Here is a 16961-nt window from a genome sequence, read left to right on the forward strand (position 1 = left end):
AGCATGCGTCTCTTCAGGAGATCAATAATCAGGAGTGGAGTGGAGCGTGTGCGCGAGAGGAGACGTAAACAAACACAGCTTGTCCTTGGACAGCACGAGAACTGCTGAGCCACAATTTGTCGACCTGGATTTACATCCTCCCAAACCTCTACCTCTTCCCTCTCGCCTGGACTCTGGACTTCCTTGCGCGTTACCCTGCTTGTTGAGAGTCATGCAGGACTGTCACACACGATCAGGGACGAGCAGGCAGACCTCTGGAACACCAAGGTGTTTCCTCCAAACTGCAGGCAGCTGCTCAGTTTAAGACGAGGCACGTTGCTGATTTGTCACTTGTAATTCTTCATGACTCGTTTGGTTGACAACCTCCACAAAGGTGCTGTTTCTTTAATGTTTTGGGAGTTTATTTGGCACGGCAAGGAAATACTTCAGGTTGGAAGTTCATGTTTTTGACAGGGCTGAATTCACCATCTCGACCTCAGGTTACCTGCAAGGGTTCACCCTTGTTTTACACTCATTGAGTTTAGTTTTACTTCAAACTTTAGGTAGGTTCAAACTCTGCCGATCTAGTGCCAAAGTCACCACAAGGGATGAAACCAAATGAAATACACTGTCATGGGTTTGCCAATATATAGATTGGCGACTCTTAAATGTGTCAAACTCAAGGCCTCGGGGCCAAATTCAGTCCACCTGGTCATTCTATGTGGCCTGAGTCAATTTTATATGGTTGAGGTTTCTTACTTGTTGATACCATGACGGGCTTCAGTCTGTACTTCAAGGAGAACAACTGCTCTGAGTCGAAAATTATCCTCCAATCGTTTGAATTGAGACTGAGTCTTTTTTTCATTCTGTTTACACTCTTATTTACTGTGACAAATGCCTACATTTTGTTGGGTATTGTGTAAAAAGTTTTCGGTTCAACACCCCTGGTTCAGATAGATTAGGGAATAAGAAGGAGAAAATGAATGAATTGTGTCGGCTGGAATATAAGAAATGAATGGGATGTTGTGGCAATGTTGGCTTTTGTTAAACTTTTGAATGGTCGGGGGAAAAAAAGTACGACTTAAAAAGTATTGATGGAATAACCTCAATAGTTCTTTGACACAAGAGAGCTATTTTGGTTTGTTTGAGATGACTGCTTCCCTTTGTTCTCTCGTAAGCACAGCTGACCCATTTGATTCTTTGAGGTAAAAAGAAAATCCATAAATCTTACAGAAGGGTTCTGAATCGAGTCTGCATAAGCACAGAAAAACACCGCTAGCACACTTCTCACCTACACAAACACACAAGCGCGACATCAATATGAGCACCATTAACTGTCAGGTGCTGGCGACATAATGAGGAAACACAGCGTGACCTTCACAGGTGCAGCCGCAAGAAAATGGCAGAGCGCAGCATAATATTCTGAGACAAACAAATGAAAGTCGATGTGGATATACTCCCACATGAATGGAACACACGAGAGGCCGTGTACCTGCTGGAGACATCACAGCAGCGTGATATTTATACACACTCAAACATGTGACTCATTCACAGTGTGAGTGAACCAGAGGAAAATGAAAACGCTATTATACATTCGAGTCCATTAATTTAGATGATTTCACGGCTGGAGAGTGAGTTTTCTCCTCTCAGTATTAAGGAGGGGAAGCTGGAGAGTGTGACTTTGCTCTACAAAGAATGAAGTACTATATTCGCTTGTGGATCGCATTATCAAATTTCATTCATGGTTCTGTTAGAGTCCAAGATTCTTTGCTGAAAACAAGCGCTAACTGCAAGAGGTCTGTTTATTAGAACACAGGTTTTCATTTCTAAGGTATGTTTGGGTGGACTGTGAGAGGTACAGACTGCAGCGCCACCATGTGGATGGTATTTCCGCCCGGTCAAAGTAGAGGGAAAAGATCGTGATTTATGTTCCAATGCTTTGGTTTAGACTCTAAAAAGCATGCTTCAAGCAGGGTGTTTGGACTCTTTTTTGCATGTGTCATCCAGGAGAGACTCTGAGTAGAGCAGTGAGAAAGGTTGCCAAGGACTCTCTGATATGAAGTCAGTAGGCTTGGTGGGTTTCCCTGGCACCTGGGTGGAGGTCTCAGGTCAAACCCAAGACATGCCTGATGTTGGAACGCTCTGTATTCCTGTCGGGAAAGAGGGAAGTCTCGGGTTCTTGGTCGGACTATAGTAGGGCTGGCTGAAGGTGTGTGGGAAGGAGACAACAAAACGATAGAACAGCAGCAATCTCACTTAAAAGCGATAATGAGCCCTCCTGTCAAACTGCCTGTCACAGTGTCTGTGGACGTAGTTGGGAGCCGAGTCAGCACAGTGCCCCTGTCGAGTCTTTTCCCTGGCAGAGACGACAACTACTGCACCGCGCTCTTGTTGACCCTGCTGATATTCAGTCCAGGTCACAGCTACCTGCAGAGCCACTCTGCCTGTGAGAGGAGCCATTCACCTAAAAAGCTTTTATTGTTGCGTCGCGTTGACCTCTTGACCCAGAATTACATCACACAGCAAAAGTGACAAGTGCGTCCCTCCGACACCACAGGAAGCTGGAGGGAAACTTTCGGAGAATCAATCTCCTCTCTAGTCTCTGAGCTCTGTTTGAATCGAGTCCTGGTATCTTTCATCTGGAACTACTTCTACTCCTCACACGTTGACAGTGAAGAAGGTGGCTTTGGGCCAAGTGCTTCTGCGGCCTTCTGTTTGAGAACATATGGTGTCTCTAAAGAATGAACGCATCTTAACAATGGCGCTTGTTCATAAAGTCCTGGCAAGTTAGACGCTCCCAAAACTCATGATGATAAAAATGAGCTTGAGTAAATAGATGGTCTGAAATGTCAACTTACTGGCCGGAAAGCTCAGTTATGTCGCGATGTTTCCCCCCAGTATTGTTGTCTGTTTCACTTGGTAGATAGGTAATTTCACTTGTTGGTCCTTGATAACCAATATCACGACCCCAAAATATCAATTGACTTAAGTCAAACATTGACCAACAGGTGGCGCCACATCATCCCCAGTACGTCACGAAGTAGATCAGATCTTTGATGAACACAGATTTCACCTCGTCTGGCTCAGATAACTCGCCGTATCATCTCTGTTATTTATTTTCGGGTTTCACTCATAAACCCCAGCCACAGCATCTGTTTGCCGAAACCTAATACTGTCTGCTGCTGAGATATTGTGCTTATTGCCTCCTTATCTCCCGACACAGCCACCCAAACACATTTACTGTTCGCGGGCTCCGACAAATATGGCTTCACTTCACAAGAGGAGGGTAAATATATGAAGAGCCTCTGTCTGCGCGTCGCCCCCGTACCAAAACGCACAATCTGACGCACTGAACTGCGTTTTGACACAGTCGTTTTAAAGGTAATCTAAAGGGTGACTCATCTGAAAATGGAGGGGGCTCCACTTTGAAGTTGAGTCGTGTTATGCGTCCACCACACATCCAACATTAGGACTTTCAAGCTTGATTTTCTTCAGACATACGATCAGCTGAGACCGTGATATATGCTACATTGAAAAGTATGATGCGTTTGTTTCTGTGGCTCAAGTCTTGCACGACTGAATCTGTTGGGGATGAATGACACCGCCGGCGACTCCTGCTGTGAATGCGCTTCTACGCTGAACAGTCTATATGTCCCAATATGTGTGAGTTGACTCAGATGAGATGTGAGCGTGAGACGCCGCTGAACGTTCTGCTCCAAATGTGCCGCCGAGCTCTCTACATTTCCCTGCCTTTCCTTGAGCCATCTGGGCGACCATCTTATCAGCACTCACCTGCCGTTTCTGATGATCAAAAAAGTGTTTCTTCTCTACTCTTCCCTGTCTTTATTATCTGTTCTCTGTCCCTTGCATGAATATAGCGTGTTGTCCTGGTGTGATCTCTGGACTGGAGGGTTTTATCCACCCTGTGATTTATCGCTACTCCATCACTCCCCCTTCCCCCATCCTCTATTCCCAGTCCCATCACATTCCTTCCCATTGTGAGGAACACTTGATCTATTTCCAGCTTCCATCCGCTCCTTCTGCGCTTCCCTCCCATTCCCGCTGCAGCTTTATCTCCGTCTTCTCCTCCATCACATTATTCCTGTCTCCTTATCTGGACCAGGGTTGTATCTCATATCTCGAGGCGGTGTCAGTTAAAGGCAGCTGGTTATTGGTGGAAAAGGGGGCGGGGGCTTGAGCCAACGACTGGAGGCTGCCTGTCTTCACAGGTGCATATTACAGTCCTCCAGGGAGAGCTGGGTGCATGCGTCATAAAATAGTGTGTGTACTGTCTCATGTACCTTCAGAGCGGGTGTCACTAGTGTCTTCACACCCCCCGCTCTTCTCACCCCAGCTACCCTGGGTGAGAGGCAGGTCGGCATTTAGAGTGGGAGGCAATCAGAGTGCCAGGAGAAGTGGATAAAGAGGCTAAAATTGAAGAGTCTTGAAAGCCAGATGATCTGTGATCCTTGGTTCGGTCAGTAACAGAGTTTCCCTGGAAAGGGTGATTTGCTTTGGAAGATTTTCCTGACGTTCTTCCATTTCTTTGACATCGCCTTGGACGCACGTCTTATTAAAAACCCAGTTATGTCTGTCTTCATTAGACCACGTATAAAAAAAAGAGGGTGAATTGAATGAGAGGAATGAAATTAATAAATGAAAAGCAAGGCTGGAGGAAATAGAATGAGGCTGAGCAGCGTCTTCTTTATTTAAGGGAGGAAGCATTGAAAGGGGAGAGAAAAGAGGAGCGGGAGGAGAGAAGCATTTGCAGGGGAGATGCAGAGCGGCCAAGAGAGATATGAGCAGGCAGTCAGGCAGAGCAGTGCAGAAGAGGGAGTGGAGAGTGAGCCGGGTGGGAGGGGGCTGAGCAAACACACTCTGCACGTGATTCAATCTGTTCACATGGCCTTGTATTACAGCATTATAAATACTTAATGTGAGTGACTGCCGCTGCATTTTACTTAAAAACCTGCTCAAAGACCGAATTTTGGATCAAAGCTTCAAAGACAGTCCTCAAAACTGGGCGAGAATCATGGCATCGCAGCAGCTTTTGTTCATCAGAGCTTAAGCTGTCATCTGTGCTGTAAGACCCCCGGTTACATAAGAGTGGATATACATTCTTCACAAGCATGAACCTGCGATGTGTCCTAAATAGAACATGCCCTACGTGTGAGTGTGTCAGGGTGTGTGTGGCTGCAGTTGCTCTTCATTTGCTTCATAAATCCCATGCAGCTGGATGGATGATGCACGACTATTAAGTACCAAGATAAGATGAAATATTCTCTCAGGGTTTACTGGAAGTGAGATGCAATGTTGATACACATAAATTTGCTTACTTATTGACGTGTAGTTACATTATAGATATAGAGGTATGGTGTTGCATAGTCATGTAGATTTTTCAAATATAAAAATTATATAAATTGTATAAAAGTATGCATATTATTTATTGATATGATGTTGTATTTTTTTCAAGTTATGTGTCTCCTTAATTCTTTCAGAGGCCTCAGCTAACTTAACTTTGAATAACTTATTTAGTTATTTTATATGGATCCACTTTTCTTAATTTTGTGGCAGTCAATTATGTGTTTCACTTCGTATTGTAAAGAAAAATATTTTTTAAGAAAAGTTTTAAAATAAATAATATATTTGAGAACTACGAATGAAATTAACAAGTCCTCTTTTTCATAATATTACATTACATTAAAATAATTAATACTCAAAACTGGTATATTCTCATTAATTCACTGAATGCCTTACTTTTTTTTTTATTATTTAGATGATACAAATGTAAAGCAAGCTCCAGAGGACTTCAAGATGAATGAGTTTTAGTCATGTTTGTGAGGTACTTCTGTCAATGAGTCATGTTTTACACCACAACACTATTCTAAACATAATAGGAACTTTAAGTAATAGCAATAGCAGCCACAATGAAGATTGAATATTTTGCTCCATAATGTAGCAAGATAAGGTGTAATAAAAATGTTAAATACATCCTTAATCTTCTAAATGACAATGTTAAATATTAATAGGGTAAATCATCTTGACTTTGTTGACTGTATATTGAGTGTAAAAATACAGATAGTGTTGATCGTGTCTGAGGAAATCTGATAGTATTACTGGTAGTACTAGAGCAGACACGCATCATCATCATCATCATCATCATCATCATGAAACACACGCCTGCAGATCTAGGCGAGCCCACTACAGACATGAAAACACTCACGCCTCCGCTATCCTCGGCCACTCTCAAGAAACAAAGATAGCATTTGAAATCATGTTGTGCTGAGAAACATCCAGTTATGATGAAATGTCTCCAGATGGAAGTATTGACGTTCCTGTCGATAGTGCTCGAAGAGCATCCTCCACCTGGACCAGGCGCAGAGGAAATACTATCGCACATGTAGTGGTGCGGTTTAAATAGCGTTTGGGAGGGATAAAGATTCTATTTCGGCTGAACGTCACCATCCAAACAGGGATGAATTCGAGTGCCTTATACGTGCAATCCGTTTTGGGACGGCGAGATTCAGTCGGTGGTGGCTTCAGCACCACGGACAGCACCCTCGTCGTCAAATCCCGCGTCATGATCGCTGTCGACTGAACTATGACGGATGGGCGGTAAGTGGGTTACTAGCGGACCTGCAACATTCACCTGCTTCCACCCCCGCCCCCCAAAACCGCAGCTCGTCCTACCTTGTCATCCCCATCCCGGGGCCTCCGAGTCCCATCCCGGCCCCAGCAGCCGAGCCGTTGACGGGCTTCATGTGCTGTCCGGCCATCGGCCCGCTCGTGGGTCCACCAGGCATCACCGAACCCATCATCCCGGTGGCTCCGGGCTCACCGGGCTGCCCGCCGCCCTCCATGCTCGCCTCGTTCCCCATCTCGGTGTGAGAGACGTGGGGGAGGAGACCTGAAGCGTCCGCTTAAATCTGCGCCGCGGATGTCGGTGTCGCAGGCTCGTCGTCTTCCCCAGGCTCTGATCAAGTGAAGAGGAAAAATAAGAAGAGCGAACTCAGCGTTGCTCCTCCATCACCGCCATCATCTTCATCTTCCTCGTCAGCTTCGGCGGCAGCGGGCTGGCGTTTGGCGGGGGCGCGCGGCGCGGTCACGGTTACTACACGGCATGTAAACGATGACTGAAATCGTTCAACAAGACGCGCGTATTTATATTAAAAACTTGTTGAGATCCTACTATAATCGGTTAGACTCGGGATGACTGCAAAAAGCTTTAAAAATACGCTGTTTTTATAAATACGCTATTAGATCGGTAAGATAATGTAAACAAAGTAGCAATAATTTAACAGATGACAACCGCCAATCATGTAGACAAACTTCAAGATTTCAACTTATCAGTCATTTAAATCTCATTTGAAACGCAATTGTTAAATCACTAACGTTTTAATGTGAAAATATTCATGTTTTAGCGATTGTGAATGACGAGGTGCGCAGACCCGCACATTGGCGGCGCGCTTTCGATGCTGAGCAAACGAGGGAGCGAGCGCGAGAATACGTGCGCGTCCACGTTTCAATTTCACACCCCCCCGGAGGGCAAGGCGAGTAACGTGAACGAGCAGAGGCGTCAGAGAGCACTGCACCGGAAATTCATGAATAGAAATGTTGTTGATGTGAGTCACAACTCCAAAGTTTGTTGTCGCCCATTCAAGTTCCTCTGAACGACAACAATGACTCAGAGATTTTAAAACTTGCTTTAACAGACTTTAATAGAAGAGAGTTATTTAGTTCTACTTGAGATGCTCGCGGTGTCAATATATATCATCTGACAAATAAACAGTGAATGATGTCCAATTGCGGCCCATTATATCCAGAGCAGACTGCCAGACATCCAAAATGGCAGCAAGTTATGGCACCACTTCGGCCCTGGCCAAAAAAGGAAACTTCCATTTAGTGCATTTATCTTCTCATACATTTGTCATGAAGGAGTGAAAGGCAGAACACTTGTTGCTCTCTCCCCAGGACTATAATTACAGCCTGCCGCTGTGTTGCACTCTTGTGCTTTTGGGCAGAAAACAAGGACTGACAAGTTAAAAGAAAGCAAAATAGAGATGAAGATAAAGACTTTGGGGGGGGGGGAAGCTTTGATTTCAGTACTCAGAGGCGGGGGAAGAACACAATCTGTGATGGTTGGGGTCCAAGTCATACGTCCAATGTGTTACCAGGAAGTGGGCGATGAGTTGTGGAGTCCCGGCAGCATGGAGGCCAGAATTGATCGTTTTGACAGAGTGAAGCGAGGGGCTACTTACAGTGATTAAAATGAGCTGCATGCCAACATCCCACTTCACTCGGGGAAGGTGAGCAAGGGAACCCGATTGGTCAACCCGAGCTGTTTGAGTGAATCATTGATAGGAAGCCACGACTTTAGTCAGCGCTTTTATTGCGCCGGTCCCACAGCGACGACAGCCTCAGCCATTTACCCGGCTCCACAGCTCCAGTTTATATTTGCCTTCTCTCCAAATAACAGTTAAAACAAGTCAAGTGTGCTTTAACCGAAGATGTTTCATCAGAGGTCAAAGAGGTCACTCCCACATGACTTTTTAACAACAAATATCTATATTTTATAAATATCTATATTAAATATAATATTTTAACATATATCATGACCTTTAAAAGAAAATGTGATTTATTTTATTTAAAAAAAAAAACTTATTGGCATTATAGAAATAAAGCAGGGCAATTTATTCTGGAATAAGGAATGAAAATATGGTTAGTAGAGTGCTTATTATATTCAGTTGGTTACAGTGATTGATTACAAATGCGCACACATAATTAAATATAAATAAATATTTTTATTTTCTAATTTTGCAAAGGGTACTGATCACTGGCGAATAAAACAATGCTTCTTGTGGCCAGAGGATACATTAATTTTGAAGGGGTATTTTCTTTCACATTCTGACATTTGAGACAGAGAACATTCTTTTTTGTTTTGTTCAGTATAGTTGCAAAAATATGAGGGAAAACATTTACATAAAATATTCACAATATAATAACCCCAATTGTCGAGGGAGAATTCATAATTTAGAATGAAAAAAATGAAACAATTTCATATATTACGGCATATTTTGGTGAAGGACATGACGGAATATGAAAACGTAATTTCTATGTAAATGCTATCCTAACCATTGCTACGCCTGCAGGGAACAGTTTTTAATAACCACTAGAGAGACTCCAGACAAGGTAAACAACAAACTTGGGTGCGGACACCGTTGACTGCGCAAACCCGAACTAAGGCGTGGACAATGGCGACATCTTGTGGCAATAAGCATACACCGCATATAGTTGATTTTCTGATGCACTAAATAATAAAATAATCCGATTTATCTGATACCTGGCTCCAGCAAACGTGTTGGAATTAATTGTAATAATTATGAGGATTTAAACACTTGTGAAAATAATTCAATGTAATGTTTTCTGGCTTCATGGAGGCAAACCGTCCATATATTTGTTATATATTAGTCCCTTGTTTTCCAGAAGAGAGTTGTGTCTTGTATAGCTGACAGCAATATTGAAGTTTGGATGCATGGATACACGTTCTGTATGTTTAAGATGCTGCTGTTTTTCAATGTCTTCAGCCCTTGCTGGAAAGAGACCTGCAACAGAGATTAGAAAGAGGAAGGAGGCGGTCAACACCCGCTTCAATTTCCTCATCCTTCTGTGTCCCTCTGAAATCAATCACAGAGGAGCACAAACAATCGTGGCTACACACTCTGCAGTGCTTAATCTAGCCTGACCCGCATGCTATTTTCTGATCAACATCCGGCAGCTGGACATGCGGATGAGAAAGGGAGATGTTGGAGACAGAGTCAGGGGCAACAACAAAAGCGATGAACGTGAGAGAATAAGTGGAAGAAGAGGCTGGAGGATGAAGGCCCTATTGACAGGTTGAGGGATGGAAAATGTAAGATGGGCGGAAAATCATGAATAAATTAAACGCAGCTGCTTCTTTTTGTTTGTGGAAAATTCCAGGGTGATGCTGCGGAGGGTATTTGTAGCTCCTTGAATCAATGTGTCTGAGAGGATCTGCCAATAAGCAGCAACACAACCCCGACAGATACTACACTCGCCGCCTGGCTCTATTTAAAATCAGCTCATATTTCTCCTCAGTCACGCCTGACTGTGATCGGTGGCGCTGCTCGGCTTGAATGCAGCATCTAAGTCACAACTGAATACAGTCTCATGGATTAAAGAGGAAGTAGAAGAGTTAGTGCCTCTCCATTGAGACATCTTTATGTAAACACTTGTGGCTACTACTTATAAAAGGAAGCTGTTATTACAGCCTTTTTAAATTGTTTTTTAATTTTTATTAAAGTTGGAGTGATCATAATAAGTGGATCTGGCTCAAGAGGATTTGTGTTTACTTCAAATGAGCCCCCACCCTTTTAAAGGCAGGGCATGAATACTGCAGTTGGGAAATGTGAAAGTCTTCTGTTTGACCGATAGAGGGCGGCATTTGAAAGCCAGACAGAAGCCACCGCGTTGAATAACAACAGAGCCTGTCACCATCATTCCAATCCACCTGCTGATCAGTTTCATAACGCATTTGAGGTTTCTTGTGTAACAGGATAGACACATGTGACACTTTGTCACATCCAGATAAATTAAACGGAAGAAATGTTGATTGATGGGTTTATATAAGCTTGTTCTGATGCTGGTGTGTGTGACTGGATCAGATCATGGGTGTGATAGTGAACTTCTGACCTTATGTTGCAACCTAAACAAACTTTTATGACCATTACATGCGTTTTATTATGCACATTTGCATGCGTTTCAAATGCTAGAAGATCGTTCTCCAAAATTGGTGTCAGCGTGATGAATAAGAACTTGAGCAATGATGTGCATGAGTATGACTGGTCCTCAGTGGGCCCTCGTGTCCACTGCCTGTAAGCCAAAAGAAGCGAGTGAACCGACAATTATAAATGAATCTAACTGCATATTTATATGAATTTATTCCTATCGATGATTTCAAATCTACAATTCTATTATACCTGCTGATGTTTACCTTTTTAAATGCTATATTTAGCATCCTTTTCGCTACACATAGCAAAGAAAAAGTATTATTACTTTTCATTTATTATAAAATAAACGAAATATATTTATTGACTATCCAATGCTCAATAGTCTATTCAGATCTTTATATTTTTTAAATAAAAGCTCAAGATGGGGGGGGGGACAGTCTGAGACGCTGACCGTTGTCCCATGACCTCGGGTGACCCCCAGCAGTTCGGGTGCTTGAGCACTTCCGGAACTTTCGTAATGGCTTTTCGCGCAGGGCTCCGGGACCTTCAGGAGCGACCCTCCACACTCACACTCAGCTAAAAACTGGTGAATGAGTGAGAGCCGGCAACAGTCCCGCATGGACGGAAGGTGAGAGTTTAACGCGGGGTTACACATGTTTGTGTTGTGTTTCGCTCCTTCCCGGTGCGAAGCGTCAGTTTGGCTGCAGACAATAGAGGAGCTCGCTGCACCTCCTCTTCCTCCCGTCTGCAGCTCCCCCGCTCGCTTCCGCGTTACGAAACAAGCAGACATGCCGCTTTATTTACCTTTTTAAAACGTACATGAAAGGACAAAAACAAAACTTTCTCCTTGAAGAAACCTGGCAGTTCAACATGACTTGCGCCGCTATAGGGTGTATTACGACTTAATTTGTTGGGAGTTATGCAACCAAGTGATGTTGACGCTAACGAGAACAGTTTGCTTGTTTTACGTGGAATTTTCTGTTTTTCTGCGGCGTTTTAATGGGGCTAACTGGTCGGTAGACATGAGCCAGTAACCAAACGTTTTGTTTATCTTTTTTATTTAGTTAATTTTTATTTTATTTATTCTTTTTGCCACCCTAAGTGAGAGTCTGTGCGCACCCAGGACAGTAAACCTATATATCGTCACACTTCTGTATTCTTTTGGGTTTCTGGAGGAAACTGGAGTACCTTGAGAACACCCATACAAGCACAGCCCGAACATAAGCACACTTAAATAATGGTTTAATTGTTATATCACCGACTTCTACACCATCCATCTCTGAAACATATAAATCTCAAATTGTGCTTTTAATTTCTACTGAAAAACAAACATTATTATCGTATTATGAATACAATGTTGTTGTTTTGATGCTGCTTTTGTGTCTCTTTATAGATAGTAACTACAGAACAGCGGTCTGTCGTGCACAATTATGAACTCAGCCAATGACTTGCAACAGGAATGCAAACAAGTTTAGTGTGTGAACTTCATGCTGATGTTCCAGAGCTGCCTCCCCTGAAAAGACAGGCCCATCCTCTTTCTCTCACTTGTAGCAACTTCTGTGATTCGTCATCACTGTGTCTGGTTGAAAATGGAACAGAAAAAACGTCTCTAACTCGTCATGTTCTCTCTCTGTGTCCAGCCACTGATGCCGGTGATCTTCCAGAGAAGAGTCTTCTGGGACTCAGCACCATCAAAGGAAAAGAAAGGTACACAACACATTCCAATATTTGCACCTCTAAACTTGAGTTCTGGTGGACACAACTGAGACAAAGACCCTATTGAGAACACTTTCCCTAGAAATGTGTGCATTGTTGTCTGTGCATGATTCTTGGGATTTGGTTACACGAGACTTGCCTCATCCTGATGTAACCGGAGCGCTTGCCTTCATTCCTCTGTCCATTCTTCTCCTTGCTTTCACTGAACTCTCAATTCTTCACAGGTTTATGTTATTCTGCACTGAGTGTAGAGTATAATTGATCAATAGAGCAATACAATAACCGACATGGTACACCTTTGAATGCTATGAAGAGAGCTTCTAAAATAATAGGTAGATAAACAAGAACAACTGAAGAGAAGTGCTGATTTATAAATATGTTCTTTACTGTCAAAGTGGATTTGTGTGCTGTGTTGTTATTATACATTCTCAGGGTTGGTGTGTGTGAGTTTCATGAGGTCCTGCCAGGTTATTTAAGGTCCCTGACTGTTGATGTTTTCCATGTGCGGAGCACTAACCCAAGCTTACCTCAACTCTCGCTCACTCTTTCCTTTTTCATCATCAAAGAAGCAGAAGGCTTTCAGAAACAGATTTCTGAAGCATCTTCAGTTTAATTGCTGCAGATATATTGACTCTAACCTAAAGTTAAAACTTGACTTGAGGTTACGCTGTTAATAAAGGTGTATTTAAATATAAAGATCTCTCTGCAGTATCATCAGCTGAAGGCATGTTATATCAGAAAACACTCTAAAATGACTGCACGGATTCACAAAAGCATGTGAGTGGTTGTGTTTCAGTTTAATAATCGACTTCCTCTGTCCTCTGGAAATGAATAAAGTTCGATCCATTTATTCAAATGATTCTAAAGATCCTAAAGATAGCTGCTTCTCTCTCCATCGTGTCATTATCTCTGAGTACTTTTGTTGCATAAAGGCTGCTATTTTCAGAATGTTGCACACAGCCCTGAACCTCTTTGCTCAGAAAACATCATGTTCTTATCTAGATTTCGTTAGGGTTTTGCTGGTAAGAAAGCACGAAATGAAAGCCATTTGTGACAGAAATAAATGTATTTTAGCCAACGTCTAATGGTAAAATGGCGGGTGGAGAGGGTTCCATTCTCCATGGAGTTTGCATGTTAGGTTTCCTCCGGCCTCCTGACTCTACTGTGCATGAGTAGATTACTTCATGTACTCCTTATGAGAGTAAGCGTAGGACCAATGACTTTATTATCCCTATGTTTGTTAGTGTTGCAAAGCTTGTGGAAGTCAGAATTCAATTATTCAGCTCTCTCTTAAAGGCAGGCGTGAATACAATAGGTGTCTTATCTTCGCAGTGCAGTTCATTAACACTGTAGTTTGCACAAAGGAAGCAGAGACTTTTAATTAAAAATCACGGTTGATTTTTGCTGAAATCCACAAGCTTGAACAAAAGCTCCAAAATCCTCTATTGTTTTTGTTTTTTTCTGCCCATGGCTGACCCTGATAAACATGCAAATCCTTCATTTATGACATCACTCAGTGAGTGGTAGTGGAAAGCTATGATCACAATTTGAACCAACACACAAGCTAAATCATGAATCTTTATTTGAATATCGTACACATCATATTCCTCGGCTTTGAATTCTACCGTTTTAGTTTTTTTTAATGCCATTTCACATATCTTTTTATTGACCTGAGCCTTCACTTAAACCTCCTCCAATTTCTGATTCACCTTTCACTCCAATGACGGGGTCTTAACACGTCCAACCAGTTGAGGGTGTCAGACATGACTCCATTGCTCTACTCATATAATCCAAAATATAAACTGTTGCTCAAAAAGTCCCATTATTATCGTCATATAAGTAAAACCTGAAAAAAAACCAAATCAAAAGCACCTTTTTTTTATTCTTAATGCCACTTTCTGGTGCTGTTGTTTCCGTCAGGGCCTTGACTTTCTCACTGAGATGAATCAAGTGTGTTATTTATGAGATAATAACAACAGATCTTCTTCTTAACTGAGCTGGTTTGAATTCCATTTGTAAAATAAAAAGTCTTCAACTGCCGCTCCAACATCCTTTTACCCATATAGCTTCCCCTGGCTGGTATATAGAGCAAGCCCTTCCCCCATGTGTCCCTATGTAAGCCTGAAACGACCCCCATGAACCTGCTCAGTCTCTTCCTATTGGTTAGGGAACATAGCCAATGGAGTCCACTGAGAGCACAAGCCCATACATTGTTGACCCTCCCCCACTTTGCTCGCCAACTCGACTGATGAAGTCAATGGTGTTGCCCCTCCTCCAGCTCTGCTTCCTATATGATGAGATGAAACATTTAAGTGTGATGTGGGGTCAGTGACTAGTTCTAGTCACCGTGACCTGCTCTTATTTTGTTTTGCGTCATTTAGACTTTGGAGTCGAAGGTAGAGTTTGACACCTGAGAGTCTTAAATTATTTAAAATATCCCTGGAAGCAGTCAGTGCTGGTCAGCTTTGTGTGTGTTTGTGTGTGTGTGTGTGTCCAGGCATGTCTCCATAAGCCCAAGTATTACACAATCTAATCTGAAATACACTTGCAGGTGCTCAACACTCCAAGACGGAAATAGAAAGCAGGTTCTTTCCCAAATTAGAACCAGATGAAGGATTGTTACAAGAATAATTTCCAGGCCAGCCACTTCTAAATGTGTTCTATTTAAGATTTGTGAGGAAGGTTATCGATTATTTGTCCGAATCATTATTCGTTGAGTTTTACAGGAGTCACTCAGATCACTACACAGCATGAGATTTGTGTGATGTCTATCCTCCTTGGAGGCTCCATTATCTGTGGGACTGGATCCTTCAATTGATGTTTGTTTTTTAATATTGCTTCTGTTAGAGCCTATTTTCAGAGAAGTTTCTGAGAGGCTGCAGACTTGACCCCACAGAGGTTCACATTCTGCTTCTGAATTCCTCCTGCGGTAACATTAATTGTGTTTGTTTGTTTTTTTTTAGGAGGGCAAATAGTGAGTTTTCAGATTGGCGAGTTGAGTTTTGTCTCCTCAAGGACATGGTCACCCGCACCCCCCTTCCTGTGCTGAGCTTCACTGTTGTATAATTCTGTTTCACAAGCTCGAGGATGTGATGTGCTTCATCCCGGTCTGTATTCAAGACGAAGGAGATGGTGTTACGCAATTTTCCCTTTCAACGCTATCATTTCATATTGACTGCTTTTGTAAGCCTCACAACGAACCAGGGGAATTTATTCAGAAAATCATTTCTCATTTCATGTTGTTATGACATGTACACAACGCCCATCTTAAATGTGACTTTTATTATGTACAACCACCCTGTAATGGAGCTTTTTTTTTAATGTTCATAGCTGCATAGGACGGCCCGGGTTTGTGAAACTGTTATTGTTATTATGGCATTTAAAAACAGGACTATCATTTGGCTTTCAGCACTGACTGACTGAATGAATATTCATCTTTGGCTTTCGGCGTTTCTCACCAGGGGTTGTCTTGGCATGTCTACCTTCTTAGCTGCCTCCCGCGGTCACACCTATCAGCGCCACCATGAAACTCATTAGACTTTTATCACCGCACCTTTTTTACTTTCATGCTGTGCCAAATTACCCAGCACAAAGTGGTTTGAAATATAGCATGTACAGTTGGTGATTTATTTGCATTTTTCTCAGGTGTCCCTCAGTCATTTTCGTCCATTATGTGAAGTACGATTGTGTCAGTGTCCAAATCTTGACATACATCTTATATAACTTTATTTTCTCGTAAGCTGAACAGCAGGATTATTAGCCAGAACTTATGTAAGGTGGCTTATGCAAGCAGCAGTCTTCACGCTTCCCCCCTTCTTGATCATTTGTTTCATTTCGCATCTCCTGCCTTTCATTTCCACTCCTCCCTCTTCTCTCCTCTTTGTGGTTGAAGGACTCCGGTGTCTGCGAAGGTAAAGGTTGTTAGCCAGACTGCTGTCGTAACCGAGTGATGTCTGGGATTAATGTGGAGGTAATAAAAATGTAGCCGGACCTCTCAGGCTTGTTACACAAAAGCCAAGTGCATCATTATTCAGTGTAGATGGAAGAGCATGTAATAGCGTCAAGGAAACTGATTTTCAAGGAACTGGATTCGTAGAAAAGTCTAATGGTTTCTTTTATGGACTTCCTCTTTTCATATTCAGTGATTTATTGATGCGTGTTACTCAATGTTCAAGGGTGAGAGGGTTTTGTGCTGCAGTACTCCCCGTGTAGTCGAAACAGTACCCCCCAACTTCAAGAGAATTTAAATCGAGTTGTTCAAATTTTGAACTGTAAACTGTTCCCCATTTGTTTGCTGAACTACTGAGTAACATGAAAAAGAGGTTGTGAAAGAAATGCTTGCTGATTCTATGATGAGTCAACAGTGGGCATCAGATAGAAGGTGGCGCCTCCTGCTTTAACCCAATTAATTACGACTCCCCTCCATGTCACGGTCATGTTTTTAGGTTTTTGGGACACCAGACAGTCCAGTCTGCTCCCCCTCCCCCCTCCATCGTAACTCCCTAAACTCCTCTTCCT

At 42.7% G+C, this 16961-nt stretch overlaps 2 protein-coding genes across 7 annotated transcripts in view; one reads left to right on the forward strand and one right to left on the reverse strand.

Annotated features, from left to right (window-relative positions):
• Positions 1 to 7060, reverse strand: part of bsna (bassoon presynaptic cytomatrix protein a) — a 58289-nt gene extending 51229 nt beyond the window's left edge. For all 4 annotated transcript variants that reach the window (XM_053849542.1, XM_053849541.1, XM_053849543.1 and 1 more), the window contains exon 1: positions 6670 to 7060. In XM_053849542.1, coding sequence (XP_053705517.1) covers positions 6670 to 6857 — 188 coding nt within the window. In that variant the 5' untranslated portion in view covers positions 6858 to 7060. The remainder of the gene's footprint in view (positions 1 to 6669) is intronic.
• The window catches only part of LOC128749693 (helicase ARIP4-like), an 87268-nt gene that overhangs the window by 46557 nt on the left and 23750 nt on the right, over positions 1 to 16961 (forward strand). Inside the window, exons 1-2 of one of the 3 annotated variants that reach the window (XM_053849549.1) lie at positions 11255 to 11355; positions 12368 to 12434. The gene's annotated coding sequence lies outside the window, so the exon portion shown is untranslated. Of the gene's footprint in view, positions 1 to 11254; positions 11356 to 12367; positions 12435 to 16961 lie in introns of those variants that run through there. The other 2 variants (XM_053849553.1, XM_053849551.1) reach the window with 2 other exon arrangements.

The sequence above is a fragment of the Synchiropus splendidus genome, chromosome 18, assembly GCF_027744825.2.
Source record: "Synchiropus splendidus isolate RoL2022-P1 chromosome 18, RoL_Sspl_1.0, whole genome shotgun sequence".
Taxonomy (NCBI): Eukaryota; Metazoa; Chordata; class Actinopteri; order Syngnathiformes; family Callionymidae; genus Synchiropus; species Synchiropus splendidus.